We start from the raw sequence: 19,281 nt of genomic DNA, 5'->3' as shown, positions 1-19,281 counted from the left end.
AAAAGCTCTTGGTCATGTCATAAATTAATTTGAACCATACTTTGCTAACACTTTATCTCAGTGGTATATAACGGTGACAACCAAAGCTTTCCTTCAAAGTGATCCATTTGACTGAGGACCAGTCAAATCACAATAGCAACTGCAATCCCAAATGTCCATAGAACATGTCCAGTGGTATTCTTACGCTTGACTAGACATCATAATACTTGGGGAAAAACAGCCTCCCTCAGGATCTCCTGAAGGTTTCTTTTACTCTGGGAAGGAAAAAAGTATGACATTCTCCCAGAACATTTAAGAAATGAACCGCTGTGGTGGTCCATCTCTTTCCCCAATTCCTGAGTGAGCTCAAACACTGGGGTTTTCTTTCACAATAAAATATTGCTGAATTAACAGTAAGATGGAAGACTGTCAAACAAGCCAGTGTGAAACACATAAGCACCTCCATTTCATAGTTTGATTATCTGAGGAGGTAGCTCCTGTCTTTGAAGTAATCATTCTAGAACTGGTAATCTAGCTCTTAAAAAACAGTGCATTCATTTCTGCTTGTGTGAAGCACGGGCCACATGGGACTCTACTGATAGGGACATTTGGGTCACCAGTTCACTATAAAGAGGAGAAACTTAGCTCCACTGCCATGAAACACCCTCCAGTCCCACATTTCAAACAGGAGATTATCTATAGTGTTCACCAGGAAAAACAAGCATTGATGCGAAGGCATGGAGATGTGGAGAAGAGAAATACTGTATTTTAAAACTGTGAGTTCAAGGGTTAGCTGCGATACTTCTTTTAGGGAAGAACTTAAAGCTGTGGGTTTAGTACAGCCCTTTAAAGTAAATGCAAAAATATCAGTTTTTAGCAAACAAAGGCATATAACATATAAAGAAAATATTGTATTGCTCAGGTTTTGGTAAAGACGTATTAATAATGCTTACAGATGAAAATAATGAAATTAGTGCTGTAAATAGCCAAAATAGCCAGATATTTACTAGTGAACTTCGTATTTATGTAAAGTTGTGTACCTGAACATATAAAATGCATTATTAATGTAACAGACTGAGCCAGTAGAAAAAGAATCTCTGTACAATAGACAACAGTTGCCAATAATTTAAATAGTGTCAGATTCCCCAAATTATAAGGTTTGACATGATCTTACCTTCTGCTATCATATACAAATAAATTAACCCTACAAAGAATTTTTAGCTTAACTTAAAATCGCACCTAGAAAGGCATGGGCTTGTTTGTACCTATTATAAAAACCTGTTAAAATCAAGGGCTGCTACAAAGAATGAGGTAAACTGAAGACTCTCTCCACTACGCAGCCTTCAGATAAATGGCTTTTTTTTCTATTGGGTTCTAGGTTTGCACACCACAGTGTTTTGCTAGCAAAGCATTCAGAATTCTCTTCCAGGAACTGTTTGCATGTGTGTGTATATAAATTTACACACACATACACACACACACATATATACACACTGTATACTGCATCAGCAAAATATATATATTATATATATTTATATAAATATAAGGAAGATTTCCCCCACCCACCCACCCAAAACGTGTCTTAGTGTTTGATTTTTTTTTTTTTTTTTTTTTGTACACAGAGAAGAGGGAATTTCAGAATTTTTACATACATTTTAGCAAACAAGTTTTGATCTATTGGCTTCTTGGTGCAGTAATGCAACGGCAATCCATTCTGGTGCCAAAGGCTCATACTATTACAAGGAAGTTGTGAACACTAATTTCTTAGGAGGTGAGGCCAGCCCCACATGAACTTCTCTTGCCTTCCTCTGGTCCACCATGATACATAAATACTTAGACTGTTTTTTTCCTCTAATGAATCATTAGACATTAAAAACGGAACAATAGAGTCACAAAGGGCCACATGCTTTTCGGTATAAAGCATTCTCCTTCTCTAGGTTGCTATCACAGTGCAGACCTGACTGCCTGAATATGCTCAGGAGATTTAGTCAATATTGTCTGTATTTGGTTATGGAAAAGGCTCTCCTTTTTTTTTTTTTTTTAAATCCAAAGTGCATAGTGAGAACAAATCAAAGTTTTTGTTTTTTTTTCCTTCTCAGCATCAGTTTCACCTGAGCATGTTCCCATGAGAGAGCTGCTCAGATGCCTCGCCTTTGTCCTCTCCACCCTCCAAAAATAATAAAATAAAAAATAATAAGAGTCAAGCAATTTAGACATTCATCAGCCTGGTAAACAAACTTTGCCAGCAAATAGAAGTCCTACTATTGTAAAGAAAATTGATAAGACAAAAAGTACATATGATGACCCAACTACTGTGTTGTTGGGTAATTTATAAGGTTGACCTCCGACTTCATTGATGTAAAATCCTATTGGAAATATTAGGGCAGCCATACAGAAAAGGATCACTGTAAAACAAACCAAAACAAAACATTAGTAACATGGTTTGGTGATCTGAAAAAACAATGAAAATTTGGCACAAAGGAAGCTTATAAGAAGGGTTGGCCAAACCTGTTAAAACATGGGCCACTTGTTAAAAATTTGTATATATTACAGGTCACATAGTATCCCTGAAGCCTAACAATACAGTAAAAGCTAGGTTAGCCTTTTATGTAAGTCTTAGGACCATTCTGAATATCAGGATTAAAAAAGTCCTTCTCCAAACCTAACAAATCCTCACAAATATGATTCCTAGCCATTTACAATAGTAATTAAGGGCACTAGCTAGAGTCAGATAGGTGCTCAATTCCAGCTCCACTGCCTACTAGCGGTGTAATCTTAAGCCTCTGGTTCCCTTCTGAAAATGGGGGAAATACTAGAAGGCTGAATAAAATAATGTCTAGTCCCTGACACAGTGCCAGGTAATAGTAAGTGCTGAATGAGTGCTGCATACTATTATCACCATAGTTACTATTTTGACAATTCTCTGTTCCTCTCCGTGTTAGGCAGAAGGAAATGGAGAAAAGGTGCATATAAATAAGCACCACTTATCTTACTCTGATTTAAAATCAGCTAGTAGAAGCCGGGCATGGTGGTTCATAACTGTAATCCCAGCACTTTGGGAGGCCGAGGCGGGCGGATCACCTGAGGTCATGAGTTTGAGACCAGCCTGGCCAACATGGTGAAATTCCATTTCTACTAATAATACAAAAATTAGGCATAGAGGTGCAGGCCTGTAATCCCAGCTATTCAGGAGGCTGAGGCAGGAGAATCATTTGAACTTGGGTGGTAGAGGTTGCAGTGAGCCAAGACTGCGCAACTGCACTCCAGCCTGGGTGACAGAGTGAGACTCTGTCTCAATACAAAAATAAATAAATAAAAATAAAACCAGCTAGTAGAAAGAACCTCAGATCTCTGGGATGATTAGCAAATTGTCAGAGTGGTTATCTCTTATCATGGATAATATTCCAAAAAACAAAGAAGGTAGGTAACCTTCTTTGAGTTTTGCATGTAAACACAAAGGAGTATATTATTTGTTAAAATGTTTTAAAAAGGATATCAGAAAACCCAGTATCCGGGTAAAAGTGATTCCACAGTCCAGTGTTTGAGCAAATGGCCTGCTCCCCTGTGCTACCAAAGAAATGGTCTTCTTAGTGAACACAAACTATTTACAAATAGGCTAGCTTTTCAAAGAAAATATTTTTGCTTCTTGAAAGGGTATTGCTCAAATGTTCATTGTCCTTCAACTTTTTCTGGCAGAAATACTTCTTCAGTGTAATGTGAGGACAGATTACTAGTCACTGTACATGAAGAGTTGAAGCTTTCATTATTAACTGAATGAGTTTTCACCTCCAGGTGAAAACTATCCCCCAGAAATACTAACAGAGCCCTGGATAAACATTTCAGCTGACACTCGTCTCTACATTTTTTTGTGTGTTAACCAATCAACAAAACTTTCCAAGTTTTAAAAAAGTCAATTAGGAACCCTTTCCAGAAGGAATAACTCCAGCGATACAATGAAAAATAGTATTTGCTTAAGTAATACATCAGCTTAAGAAACAACAGCACTCTTACTTGCACCATTTAGGTAGATTATTTTATGTTATACAGACATATAACATATACAGACATAAAGCTTATTTTGGGCAAATGACCACATCAAATAATACTGTATAAGCAAACTTGAATTTTTTTAGCTGCCTACTATAGAACAAATGAAAAATTCAGGCATTACATTTTAAAGCTTTTAGCCTTTTTGTTGCATAGTCAGCAACAAATAACTATTAGTGCTGCCAATGTCCACTTGTCAGTGTGGTCTGTCACCAATTTCTAATGGTTCTACGGCTTAATATGGTCTGGTGAGGAAAATGAAACCACAATTTAGGTAACTATACGCAATCTAATTAAAAAAAAATAGGGCAAAATTATTGTTGTAAAACAATTTTTTTCTTAATGTTGACTAATCTCAAGAAACAAGTAATTTAGAAAAGTAGGAATATGCAGATGTTAAATCTGTTCATTGTGTTAACATGCCAACTTTGTTCCTATCATTTCCTATTTTCTACTATAAAAAAGATCTATCCTTTATAATGGAGTAATCATTTTGCAACTATAGAATTTAACAGTTTCAATAGTTAAATATTTTCCAAATTTGTTAGAAAAGGCTTAATTACATTTTAAGGGAACAACGAAGTCCTGTTTAACCTTAGTTTTAAACCAAAGGAAGCAGGCTCTCTATACTTCCTGCGAGCAGATTTAACGCAGGTGGATGAGTTTTTCTTTTAAGCTACTGTGAACTATTAAGTTACTTTAGATCTTAAAATATTATTAATGCTGATAATATCAACCTTTGAAGGCTGAGCTGTGGATCCTAAATAAGCTTGTAAAGACACAATTTTCATATCTTCCATGGCACAGATTTTTTGGCAGCGAGAGTCAGAAATCAGGTGCACTGTTAGATGAGGTTGGAAATTAGGGTGGCAAAGGAAAGAGCAAAGGCCAGACTTGAAGAACAGGATGACTCATCTTGGTTTCCCTTGTCCCCATAGGGAACCCCCATCATGTGGGGGCTCTTCTCTGAGACATATTTCTTCTCTGAGACATATTTCTCCACTGTGCACGGCCATCAGAAGATATCAACCTCATGTTATTATGAAAACTATAGCTTAACTGGAATAGAAATACATACAATAAAGTACATTTATCAGGGGCGGAGTGGAAACACTAGGGGACGCCCAATTCCTCTCAGAACTGCCACCCTAGCCACTGGTTCTGGTACCAAAAACAATGTATTTAAGGAAGCTAAAAGCAAGGCAGCTCTATGCTTGCTTAAATGAAATTAACTCAAAGAAATATTAAGTTTAAAAACCAAGATACAGAATAGTAGAAAAAATTTTATATAAATACGTATGTATGAAACACACACATATAGATATGTTTCTATGCATTGAATACCTCTAGTAGGAAACCCCAGAAACTGGTAAAAATGGTTGCCTCCAGGAAAGGGGTTAATGGGATGGCTGGGTGACAGGGCCAAATATGATTTCACATGGTTACCCTTTCACAGATTTTGATTTATGCATCATATGCACATATTATTTCAAAAAGTTAAATTATTTAAAAAATAAAGGAAAAAATACATTGCATTTGGGGGCAACTATACATACTTAAATATTCTCTGTTTAAGGGGAATGGAAAACAAAGATAATCCTAGTTCTTTCCCTTCACTGGGTCATAAGAATCTATAGCTCACGAGAGCATTTAACATTTTAACTCACACTACCTTGCTAAATCATATTTTAGGTTTTTGGTATTCAAGGCATATGCATTCCCAAATTTCAACTAAATCCAGAAACTAAATCCTTCTTTGATATTATTTTACTTCTTGAAGAGTGATTTCTATCTGGATTAGCGAATCTGTAAGTAAAAGATAAAGAAGCACATTCTCTTTAAATTTCTCATCAATATCCTTAACTTTAGCGGCACTGTTTCTATGATTGCTTCTGGACCCTCTCTCCAGAAAAGAATTGTCACAGGAGGTCTGTTTGACAGGGAAAAGGTCACCAACTTGTTTCACTCTGCTTAACAAGGATGGAGAAACTTTTTTATATCAAAGGCAACTTGATCTAAATTTAAAAATTAAGGGCAATATAGATAAACAGAACCAGAAACATACACATTCAAGAGTATAAATTTCAGAGAATACAGGAAGAAACAGAGGCTCATGAAGGAATATCACTCTCCTGCAGCCTTTAAGGATAAACTGAGTTTTAACATTAATAGGGATATATGGGATTATCCCTTACCCCAATTATACACGTTCTAAACGAAAATATCAAGAGAAAGTCAGCTGTTATATTTATTTTTAAAAACGTATGCAAACCTGAGATTTTAAGGCACTGAATTAAAAGTCTCATTTGCATAGGTACTGTTCTCCTGTTTCTTTAGAGCAGGATTTCTAAACAGTGGCTCTACTGCTACTTGGGACCAGATAATTCTTTGTTGTGGGGGACTGTCCTATGTATTTGTAGGATGTTTAGCCGCCTCCCTGCCTCTACCCACCAGCATTCCCCTAGCTGTGACTATCAAAAATGTTTTCAGATATTGTTAAATATCCCCTGGGGTACAAAACTGCTTTGGAGAGAAAGAAGCACAAAAGCAGAATTGCAAAAATGTCTTTTCTTTGTGCATTTTTGTTTCTTCTGTTTAACTTGAGATAAGTCTCTGATGTGTTGTGAAATTAAACCAGTTTTGCAAAGTACAAGAGAATGTGTAATATATAAACTTATACCCTTGGGCAGAGCTAAATGGAGTAAGAAATGTTGATAAACAATTATTAAACAACAAAATGTGTTGATTTTTCAATGGTTACAACATACAGCAGAAACTCAAGATCAGTATGAGAAAAATACTGCCACCTTCACCTAATTTATATTTTTATGTATTTGTTCTATATTTATCTTTATTTTTATAGATGATACCAATAGCTTCAAGAAAAGGGAAAGACTCAGGCTACTGGTAACTCTGAGTCACAAACCTGGATTACTTATGTCACAATCTGAGTAAAAATAAAATTCATTAAAATAGCATTTCACACAAAGTGATTAAAGTTGTGGATGTCCTGGTCTCGCAGAAAGAGTTTTGAAGAAATGATGGGACTGCGTAGAGTCTATCTCACGGCCATACACAAGTGGTGCTCTTTGATGATTATGAAGTCCTTATTATTGATTCTTGATTATCTTCATAAAAACACCAGTGTGGGTAGGTGCCTTCTAGACAAATTTAGTAAGCACAGGTTACTTACTTCCAGTGAATGCTATCCATCGAGCATATTTTGTAGCTTCTCTTCGCCAGTGGGAAGCCACCAGCAAACCACATGTGACAGTCAATGAAATGATTCCCATGATGATAAAAAACAGTGTGGTGACCCACTCCGGGGGAAGCCGGGGAGGGATGCACGTCCGGTCTCGTCCATGGATTGTTTGACACTGTCGCACGAGGCCCACAGTGAGTGCTCCTGGGGAGATGCAAATGGTGGGAATACTTTAGTGGGTTTGGCCTGCCCAGGGAATATTCCTCACCACCACCCCTTTAGTTTTTAAATATCATTTATCTCTTTGTGGGTCATTCAAGCACTTAAATCCCAAGTCCTACTCTTCAGTATTGTGCTGTAGTTCATAACGTAGTAATACTTAAACATACAAAGTGAACTTAAACAACAAATGACCTCAGAAAAGTCATAACAGGCAGTTCACTCAGGCATTCATTAAATAAATACTTTTCCGAGTAACTGTGTCAGGTATTTTTCTAGGCTCCAGGGAAATAACAGCAGACAGGATGAGGTTCCTGCCCTCCCTGAGCCTGCATGCTGGCAGAAAGGACTGGTATTTTTTGATTCCTAGACCCAAGACTCCTTGTATATTACTTCATTTTGGTTGAAAAGAAAATCACTTTTCAGGAAATTGAAGACAAACCTGAAATATGCCTAATTGTAATATAGAAATAAAATTAAATAATAGATTAAATGTTAGAAGCAATGTATTTATGAAAGGTATAAGATCTAAGAATATTACGATATAAGTAGTTTTCCATTAAACTCAAGAAAATTTTGGAAAAACTAGGAGGGCCCTCTGTCCCAAACTTGGTATATTCACCAATTTTTGTAGAGTTTACCAGTGTTCACACTGCCAAACCATGGCTGGCATGCTTCACAGAAAATCACAAAGGCAGGCTGGGCGCGGTGGCTCAAGCCTGTAATCCCAGCACTTTGGGAGGCCGAGACTGGCGGATCACGAGGTCAGGAGATTGAGACCATCCTGGCTAACACAGTGAAACCCCGTCTCTACTAAAAAATACAAAAAACTAGCCGGGCGAGGTGGCGGGCGCCTGTAGTCCCAGCTACTTGGGAGGCTGAGGCAGGAGAATGGCGTAAACCCGGGAGGCGGAGCTTGCAGTGAGCTGAGATCCAGCCACTGCACTCCAGCCTGGGCGACAGAGCGACTCCGTCTCAAAAAAAAAAAAAAAAAAAAAAAAAAAAAAAAAAAAAATCACAAAGGCAAATTACGAAGGTAATTCTTAAAGTGTCTCTCCCCATTTATGTTTTTATAAAACATCAAGCATTATTTTTCCATAAACATGTTCTCATGTCAAACCCAAGGACCCTCCTCCAATCAAATTTGGGGTAATTTATAAAAACTTAGATTAGAAAGGTGACAGAGTAGTTATTTTATCTTCTTCCCCAATAAGAAGAATGTTTACAATGGTACTTTTTCAATAAAAACTACTTGTTTCCCCTTCCAAGAGCAACAGAAAATGGGAAAAGTTACCAAAAATATAGGAATGGAAATTTCTGGAGCTATTAAAAATATAATAGATTTTTGCATTTTGGGGGAATTTTTTGGGTCTACATTCCTTTCTTTTATTTATAGAGATGGGGTCTATGTTGCCCAAGCTGGTCCACAACTCCTGGCCTCAAGCGATCCTCCCGCCTTGGCCTTCCAGTGTGCTGAGATTACAGGTGTGAGCCACTGTGCCTGGCCTGCATTATTTTCTCAATATGAACAAACACACAAAAGAGACATTGACCTCGAAATCATAGCACTTGCCATGAACAAATGTCTTCTGTGAAGGGAACTGGTGAAATTCCTAGTGGCATTTTGGGAAGCTGCCCTGGTGGGAAAAGACAGAGCAGGGACGGACTTGTGTGTGCACGTGCATGTGTGGCTAGGTGGGTATGCTGGAAGGAGGGTACTTTTCTGTAACTTGAGTTTGGCCATTGATACATTTTTAGAAATAAAGCAACTTGTTGAAATAAAATGAAACAAGAAATCAGTTCTCTCAAAGTTGAGTTGGAGTCCTCCCTCAAATGCTAACTCTTAAGTAGAGAAGAAAATAAACAAGCTGTACTTTTTCTCCCAAGTCATCTAATAACTAGACCCATCTGGTGATCCCTGCCCAGGTGCAAGCAACATTATAATTATGGGGTTGTCACAGGCAAGAGGAAGGCAGACCAGACAGAAAGTATGCAAATCTTCACAAAAATGCCACACACTATGCCACACACCACCTTCTACTTGGAGCTGACTGACTTCATAGGCCAAAGAGAAGTAAATCAGTAAAAAAAAAAAAATTGTCACATTATTTATTGCTAACCTTTTAAGTTTCATGGTAATTGCCTGAAACCAGAAGAGAGGATTTGGTAGGGGTGAGTAGGCACCAGGGAATTGCATGACTGTTCTTAAACAAAAACACTAAAAAGTCTCCTCGAAAAACAAACAAACAAACAACAACAACAACAAAAAACAAACAAACAAAAAACTTGAGGGAGTGTCTTATAAGGCATTTTATTGTAATTTTGGAAATAAAGAAGGCATTTACAGCAGTGCTCAAGAACTCTTAACAAGAAACTACTCCTGGCCGGGCGCGGTGGCTCAAGCCTGTAATCCCAGCACTTTGGGAGGCCGAGGCGGGCGGATCACGAGGTCAGGAGATCGAGACCATCTTGGCTAACACGGTGAAACCCCGTCTCTACTAAAAATACAAAAAATTAGCCGGGCGTGGTGGCGGGCGCCTGTAGTCCCAGCTACTCGGAGGCTGAGGCGGGAGAATGGCGTAAACCCGGGAGGTGGAGCTTGCAGTGAGCTGAGATCGCGCCACTGCACTCCAGCCTGGGTGACACAGCCAGACTCCGTCTCAAAAAAAAAATAACAAATAATAAAAAAAAAAAAAGAAACTACTCCTGATCATTCAGCAAAAGACCTCTAACAAATTATCCTCTTCTAGTCACTGTTCCATTTATAAAAGATGTAACTGCTAGCAATGAAAGACCCTCTGACAAAATGCAATATTATGAATTCTTATATTAGCAACTTTCTTCTCCATGTAACATACACAGTCTGTACAGTTATAAAGGTAACTACATACCTAGTGAACTTAGATTTACATTTGATTATATTTTGCTGGCAAATATTAAAAATTGTAGGTTCAGTACATCATAACTGAACTCTCTCTCCTTCTAAATACTTGAGTATCCTTATGTTGACTCTCTTACTCTCTCGGCGTTAGAAATGAAATTTAACTTAACCTCCTGTGCCTATAGACTGAGTGGAATTGCTTTTCTCCTCCTCTCTCTAGCACACCACACCAAGTGACTACAAACAGAACAAGTATGAAAATTACAACACCTTCTATAAAACTGCAAATAATCTGACCGTGGTTTAGCTTTAAAAGAATAGCTATAGTCTTATATTTATAAAATTCCTTATCACAATAAATCAAAACCAAATAGCATCTCTATTCTAGAAGAAAAAAAGCTAATGCTAATCGACGAACAGAGGCATACTGTATATAAGAAAATCAATACACAAATATTTTACTGCATGTCTCTCGTGCTCAGCATAGTAGCAGTCAGAGATTCAACAACTAATATGCTCACACATTCAGTAAAAATAGACTTTCCTTAAATATACAAGGGTTAATGCAAACAGTGGTCAGTCAACTCTGTTAAAGTTCATTTTCTTGAGTGAGACTCTAAGTCAACAACATTTATATCATAGTCATATATTTTCTGTAAGCTGACTGGGGGAATCTGTGAGGCTAACTGTGCTGTTACTATTAAATCTTATAAATTCAGGTACTGTTAGTACCCAAACTTTCACCAGGCCTTCAAATTTAATATTTTACCTCAAGGAATTATCTCCTTGAGCTTCATACTCATCACCCACATTAACAGTCAAGATCTTTTACTTCCTCTAAATTCCCTTAACACATTTAGTCTGTATCATACAACCATGCGCTTACTTTAAGGTAGCTTCTTTTTATCCCCGAACAGGACATGAGCTTCTCAGAGGAGGAAACTGCACCCACCTTCCACTCCACTGGAAACCCCAAAATGGCAGCAGCAGTGGAATTCATAAGCATTAAGTGAATTTAAATGTATTAAAAACAAGCTAAATTTTAAATCGCACTGCATTAAATAAGTTCTCCTCTATAGAGCTATCTTAGTATGGTTTCTGCACACTTATTAAGTACAAGCTCAGTCATTCACGAATTTTTGTTTTATCCAACAGGTCTTCTTGCCTCTTGAAGGGGCCTGTAATTCCATTCCCCAAACAGCCAATTCATCTGTACCCTGCAGCTGTTTCCTAGGTAACTAACCCAGCCAAATAAAAGACTTGTTCACAATAGGAAAAAGGAAATGGAACTAGAAACTACAGCATCCCACATGCCTCTCAGCATCTCACCTGTGCAGCATAACACACAAAAGGAAAGTCATCCTGAGTCTTACTCCATTAAGTGGGGGAATCTTAAGAAGTTCGACACTCATCATCTGTAAATCCAGACACTGTTAAAACGATTTAATACAGCCAGTCTGAGCATGTCTGTTGCCACAATGAGGATGCTTATAAGGCATGTCATCGCTACATGTAAAAAGTGTCACAGAAAATCTGTAACACAGGGGTTGGAAGGCAGAAGGGCGCACACCCACCAGTCTGTCAGAGCAAATCACGTGGAGTGCTTGCCAATGTGGCCAGAGAGAGGGTTTTCCCATACAAGGTTGGATTTGAGCAAAAAAATAGCAAAGTTAACATTAGCTATTGTCTTCTTCCATCTCCCTGTTATGTTTTCCTCCTACTGACAATGCTCTCCTCCTCTCAAGGGGCTCTCCCTGTCAGCTCTAGGTACTGTGATCTGGAGTGCCCAATCCCTACCACAGATGTGGATCTCTTGCTCTACTTCCTCCTTGGGGAAATAAAATCTGTTCTTGGCAAGCTGTTTCACTGGTTACACAGGCCAAAAAATACTCTATCACAAATGTCTTAATGATTGATAAAAGCTTAACACACTGCCTTTCCCAAGAGCATTTGTATTTGAGGGAGGGGAAGTATCCCAATTGAACTGAAATTACAGTTTCATGTTTTAGCAATGGGCTGGCTGAAGAAATTTAGGAGAACTGGATGGCACGTGAAGATGGAAGGGGAACAGGAAGTGGGGAGACCCTGATGTACGCAGCCCTGTGCACCTCCTTGGGTAAGTCAGACCCTGGCAGCTTGCCCTCTGAATGAGTAGAAGAACAAAAACAAAACAGCCTACGGGTAACTTAAAAACGTCACACAAACCAGCCGGGCGCGGTGGCTCACGCCTGCAATTCCAGCACTTTCGGAGGCCGAAGCGGGCGGATCACGAGGCCAGGAGATGGAGACCATCCTGGCTAATATGATGAAACCCCGTCTCTACTAAAAATACAAAAAATTAGCCAGGCGTGGTGGTGGGCGCCTGTAGTCCCAGCTACTCGGGAGGCTGAGGCAAGAGAATGGGGTGAACCCGGGAGGCGGAGCTTGCAGTGAGCCAAGATTGCGCCACTGCACTGCAGCCTGGGCAACACAGCGAGACTCTATCTCAAAAAAAAAAAAGTCACACACCTAATTTTTTCCTCTGGAAACATAGCTAGCAGTGACGATTTTTATCTGCTATGATTCCTAAATTGTATTTTAGGATATAGGTGCTTATAAATAGCAAACTGGCCAAAAAAAGAGTGAACAGGTAAAATAAAGAACTTTAATGAGACACACATGGACAGTGTCTGAAAACCTGAGTAGCATACTAGGCTGAGGCTGAGCCCTACTCTCCACTGGAGTAACAGCACCCCCTCCTGCGACTTTCACCTGTTCTTACCCTCCTGGGAGTTTATAGTCACTGATCCTTACACTTTCTCCCAGTCTCTCACTTTCCTCTTGCCTTCATGTCTTTTCCTACCTGGCCTCCAGTCCTTGATCCATTATGTTACCACCTTTTATCTTTTCATTGCACCCACCTGGCAAAAATGATAGCCCTGACTCAACAGAAATTTCTTCCTTCTTGTACTAACCTCCAGGCTGTGGAATGCTGATGGAGAAAATCGTATCAGAGCAGAGGGGTGCTGCTGTAAATTTCTAAATTTTAATCTCAGGGCCATCACCTCTGTCCAGAAACTAATTAGGCCTCCCAAATTCTGTGCTTCACCGTTCTTTGCTGAGGCTGTTCCAAGACTCCTGCACTCTCCTTAAATATAAAAATCTACTGCCTCCTTCACATTCAGTAGGTATCAGTCTATTATTTCTCAGAAAAAAAATAGAGGCCATCAGGCAGCAAACCTTCAACTGTCCACCATCAAACTTACAACTATATCTGAATACGTTCATTCTTTCATTCTCACAATCCTTTCTCCTTGTGTTTTGGATCCCATCCTCTCCTTCTTTGGGATCTTGCCCAACACATTATTTTCTCTTTTCATATGTATCCTCTTCTGGATCTCAAAAATGTTTTAATGTGTTTAAGTCTCCCCTACCATAAAACAAAACTACCCCATATGCCAACACATCCTCCAGTGGCATCATGCTTTCTGTTTCTGTCTTTCTTTGTCTAACCTCCCTTGCCCCCAGCCATGGCCAGATTTCCTCTTCCTCTGCTGCCTCTACTTTCCAGAGTCTCATTCACTCTCCAACCTACTGAAGGTTGGCTTTTGCCCCAACTACCACTTCGATAGAGCGCTTGTGAAGCTCACTCACTCCATATCGCCAACTCTAATGGATGCTTGTCTTAACATTTAAAGTCTTGGACTTAACATTTTAGCAGCATTTGATACAGCTTCTTCAAACACATTTCCTTTGGTTTTGGTAACTCCCTCCATATCTACTGGGTTTCCTCCTGTCTCTTTAGTTTCTCCTTCTTTCATATACACTTTTTTCTTTCCCATTTGTTAAAATTTTGTGTTCTTTAGGGATCTTTCTTGGATCTGGTTCTTCTATAGTGACCCTCTGCCCTAAATCCAAACTGTTTAAAATGGGCTATAAAGGTCTGGATTACACTGCTTCTAGTCTTTCATTTAATTACTTTTCATACTTGATGTTCAAATTCTTAGATTCATTCTTAATTCATATATCTCCTTATATTATACATACCCCAGGCCCTCATATATGCTGTTCCCTTTGCCTACAATACTCTTCCAGACCTCTTTTCCTGGCCACTACCTATGACTAGAAATTCTAGTTGCAGCTTAGAAGTTGCTGCTGGAATATCTTCCTTGACAAGCTCTTACACTCCCATCCTGAGTTGAGTGCTTGTCCTTTGGGCTCCTATCAAAGCACTCTTTATCTCTTTACTGAACCTGAGGAGATCATGGGAACCCCTAAAGTTGTAGCCAGTCAGAAGCAGAGGTAGCCTGGAGACCCACTGACCTTGTGGGTAGCATCTGCATTGGGGGCAGCATCTGAATGTGTGGAGAACTGAGTCCTTAATTTGTGAGGTCTGCACTAACCCCAGGTGATTAGTGTCAGAAATGAATTGTCCTATGGTGCACTCACTTGGGGTTGGAAGAGACTACATATCTTTACACAAAAACTTGTATATAAATGTTCATAGCAGTATTATTATCCATAATAGCCAAAAAGTGGAAGCAATACAAATGTCCATCAATTGATGAATAAAAAACAAAATAGAATATCCACACAATGAATAATTTTTCAGCAATGAGAAAAAAAAGAAGTACTGATACACGTTATAACATGAATAAACCTTGACAACATAATGCTTTGTGAAAACAGCCAGACACAAAAGACCACATATGATTCCATTTATGTGAAATATCCAGAATAGGCAAATCCAAAGAGGCAGAAAATTGACTAGTGGTTGCCAGAGGATGGGGGGAAGAAGAAATTGGGAAGTACAGGGTTTCTTTTTCTTGGAATGTTACAAATATTCTGGAATTAGACATTGGTGATAGTTGCACAATACTGTAAGAAAAACCATATATGTGAATGCATGAAAAACCACTATGTTGTATATTTTATTTTTTAGGACATTTTAAGGACTTTATAAGTTGTACACTTTAAAATGGTGACTATTACCTCAAAAGAAATCCAACAATCGTTTAGTTAAATACCAACTTAAATTCAGTAGCATACTGAAACTTTACTCCAATATAGCTCCACTCTCTCCCTTGTCTTTAAACTATTATGCAAATTATATGTATACACTATAAGCCTATCAACAGTTTTATAATTATTGATTTAAAATAAAAAAGTTATAAGCAAAAATACATTTGTACTGACTTTTACATTTACCTATGTAATTACCTTTACCAATGCTCTTTATTTCTTTATGTGGATCCAAAATATTGACTAGTGTCCTTTTATTTCAGCCTGTGGATACACTTTAGTACTTCTTATAGAACATGTCTACTTGTGATGAATTGTCTCCATTTTTGTTTATCCTGAAATGTCTAAATTTCTTCTTCATTTTTAATGGATAGTTTTGCTGGATATAGAATTACTGATTGACATTCTTCATTTCTTTTTTTTTTCTTTTTAGAGACAGAGTCTCATTCTGTTGTCCAGGCTGGAGGGTAGTGGCACGATCTTGGCTCACTGCAACCTCTGCCTACCAGGTTTCAAGTGATCCTCCCACCTCAGCCTCCCAAGTAGCTGGGATTACAGGCATGTGCCACCACGTCTAGCTAATTTTTTTGTATTTTTAGTAGAGATGGTGTTTCACCATGTTGGCCCGGCTGGTCTCGAACTCCAGACCTCAAGTGATATGCCTGCCTTGGCCTCCCAGAGTGCTGGGATTACAGGCATGAGCTACCACACCCAGCCAAGAGTTTTACAGCACTTTGAACATGTCCCACTGTTCACTGGCCTAATAGTTTTTGATGAGAAGTCAGCTGTTAATAGTATTGAGGATCCCTTGCATATGAGGATTCACTGTTTTCCTGCTACCTTCAAGATTCTCTTATGTCTTTGGCTTTCAACTGACTATGATATTTCTGAATGTATATTACTTTGAATCTATCCTACTTAGAATCTGTTAGATTTTTCAATGTATAAAGTTTTTCATCAAATTCGGGGAGTTTTTAGTCATTGTTTCTCTAGGCATTCTTTCTGCTCCTTTTTCTCTCTTCTTCAGGAATTCCCATTATGTGTATATTGATATACCTGATAATGTCCCATATGTTTATGTTCTCTTCACTTTTCATTATTTCTTTCTGCTCCTCATATGCGATAATCTCAATTGATGTGTCTTTTAAGTTTGATGATTCTTTCTACTTCTGATTTGTTTTAGCTATTTAACTTTTCAACTCCTGAATTTCTATTTTATTTCTGAAAATAATTTGTATCTCTTTATTATACTCAACGTGGTAAGCCACTGTTTTCAAACTTTCCTTTAATTTTTTTTTGTAACATATTTATAATTACAATAGCTGATTTAAACTCTGTCTAGTAAGTTCAATGTCTGGGCTTCATCAGGGGCCGTTTCTATTGAACATTTTTATTTTTCCTGTGTATAGGCCACATTTTCCTGTTTCTGTGTAATTTTTAGTTGAAAACTGGACATTTGAATAATATAATGTGACAACTATGCACAAATCAAATTCCTTCCTTCCCCAGGATTTGTTGTTGTTACTGTTTACTAACTTTCCTGGAATCATTCTGTAAAGTCTGTATTCTTTGTTGTGTGTGGCCTCATCTATTAGATTAGTTTAGTAGTCAGCTAATGGTTAGAATAAGGTTTCTTTACATTATTTGAACCAATAAGACTCTCAGCCTTTGCTAAGGGGGTCTCTCTATGCGCTGTGGCCATCATCAATCCTGCAGCAGGCAATTTACAACACTGCCTTGGCCCTCACTTCCTGCTCGCATTGAGTCCCAAATCAGGTAGAGGTAAGGGAGTAGGGCCTTCCCAGTTGTTTCCTGGGTATGTGGACAGTCCCAAACATGTGTGTGGTCTTTCAGGTTCCCAGAAATATGTTGGAGCTTTTCAAAGACTCCTATGGACATTCTGTTCCTCAAATTTTCCTTCATGTTTGCCTGTCAGTCTTTTGTTATCCCCAATACCTCAGGAACCTGCGGTGCTGAAAAACTGCTGACTGTTTTTAACAAATGCCCTAGGAATAGAACAGAGCAAACTCTGAATCTGATCAAATAAAGATAAGCCCTAAAAATTGAGACTTTTCAGTGAGCTGCCAGACCGATCAAACAGTGACAATTTTCTGGGGATGGGGTTTTAAAAAGTACCAACTCCCCTGCCCTCTCAATTGGTTGCTAAGCTGCTAGTTTTCACAGCTACTATAGTTGTGAGGCTACTGGCTTTCAAGGGTACTGGGGACAGGTAGATGGAATTAGCACAATTTAAACTGCCACAAAGTTTGCTACTCTTACCCAAATATAGGCAATTTTCTCAAATGCTCCTTTGATTGTTGCAAGCTTTAATTTCCAGAGTTCTGAAAAGGTTGATCTAATAATTTTGCCAGTGTTCTTGCTGCTTTTATAGAGAAGCAGATTTTTGGAAGTCCTTACTTTGCCATTCCAGAAGTTCAACTCAACAACAGGTCACAATTTGAATTTCAGTTTTGTCACTAACTTGGGCAAGTCAGTTAATCTTTCCAAGCCTGCTTCAGCAAAAAAATAGTACAACCACCATTTAGGTCTGTGTGAGATAATGACATAATACCTGGAAGGCAATCAGAACTGTAATCACTGAATAACAATTACATATTTTCAGGAAAAGAAATCAGATATTTTTGTTTTGGTTAAAACATACACAGGACAGTATAAGACACACCAATTTAACACAGTAGTGTACTCATGAAACTTGCATTTCAACATAAAAAGGGTGCTAAGGCTATTGGTCATAAAAAGTAGTCAGGACATTACTTCCCTGTTCAACTTTTCAGTATATTATTCAGTTTGATGACCACAAACAAGGCAAGTTTAGGCTTGCTGAAACAGAAGCTCTGAGGATGGATTTTATTGGAATACCAATGCTAGAAGCCTGGAGATTGAGAAAGCTTTGCTATTACAATGAAATAGCAAAATGTTTTGTTATTTAAAAAGTAAAAAATGATCATTAGCCTTTAAGTTTGATTTTCTTTTTTCTTGCATCCTATTGGCTGTTTTCTTTATCCCAATTTAAAAGACGACTATTACCACCTGTTTGTAAGCATGACTGTAGTTTAGAGGCCTTATTTTACAGTTGACTAAATCATACCCAACACTGCCCTCACATTACAGCTTATTCTATTAGCTCTTGCTCCCTAAACTGACCTTAGGTTTAATCCCATAAAGACATTAAACACTAACTAGCAGCAAATCTCTATGTTAAAATCTGCTTTATTGACAAGTACAACATGCTACCAGAATCTGCCCTCACTATGACTCTGCCAATCACTGAAGCTCTTAACATATAGTGCATGAAAAATTCATTAAAGAAAAGCTTACCACAATGTTTAAACTATCCATACAATGTATAGAAAATATGTGGAAGGATATTTGTCATACTGCCAAGATTAGCCTACTCTGGTTGAAGGGAATTGGAAGTGAAGTGGGGAGAGGGCATGAGAACCTTTGTATTTTTACTCTGTCTTATCTAAGTGTAGATAAATCCATACAATTCTTTGAAAAAAAAAGAATGTTTGCTTCATATTTTAAAATTCTAAAAGGTTTATAGGATATTACACATTAAATTTAAGTGTGCTAATTGCATTTACATTACACACTATGAAATCTTTCAATAATGTATGAATTTAAGCACATGCTCTGGATCTAAAAGAAATTAAGAGTATGCCAAAGAAATTAGCATAAACCAACGTGAGTCAGGTAGAAGGCTAAGATGGAATTTAAATTACAATGTCTACATTTTCTATTCCATTTCAATTAGGATATCATGAGAAACTCCCATGGAAGATTTCCATTCAAGGATACTTATCGTTTCTTCCCTGATTAATCTGGTAGAAGTAACCCATTTATTTTACCTGAATGAATAACCTCTATGGTTTGTACACAGAACTGAGCTGGATTAAGGTGAGACTGGTAAAGAGAATGAAGGTTAAAT

The 19,281-nt window shown here is 38.1% G+C and overlaps 2 protein-coding genes across 2 annotated transcripts in view; both read right to left on the bottom strand.

The window, feature by feature from the left end:
• The window catches only part of VWA3A (von Willebrand factor A domain containing 3A), an 80,401-nt gene extending 73,047 nt beyond the window's left edge, over nt 1-7,354 (bottom strand). The window contains 1 exon segment of the mRNA XM_010388596.2: nt 7,220-7,354. The gene's annotated coding sequence lies outside the window, so the exon portion shown is untranslated.
• Nucleotides 1,565-19,281, bottom strand: part of MOSMO (modulator of smoothened) — a 76,587-nt gene continuing 58,870 nt past the window's right edge. Inside the window, exons 2-3 of the mRNA XM_030924966.1 lie at nt 7,220-7,432; nt 1,565-2,384 (exon numbers count right to left, since the gene is read on the bottom strand). Of these exons, the coding sequence (XP_030780826.1) occupies nt 2,200-2,384; nt 7,220-7,432 (398 nt within the window). The 3' untranslated portion in view covers nt 1,565-2,199. The remainder of the gene's footprint in view (nt 2,385-7,219; nt 7,433-19,281) is intronic.

Source organism: Rhinopithecus roxellana, chromosome 20, assembly GCF_007565055.1.
Source record: "Rhinopithecus roxellana isolate Shanxi Qingling chromosome 20, ASM756505v1, whole genome shotgun sequence".
NCBI classification, from domain to species: Eukaryota; Metazoa; Chordata; class Mammalia; order Primates; family Cercopithecidae; genus Rhinopithecus; species Rhinopithecus roxellana.
This window is presented reverse-complemented; position numbering and strand designations above follow the sequence as displayed.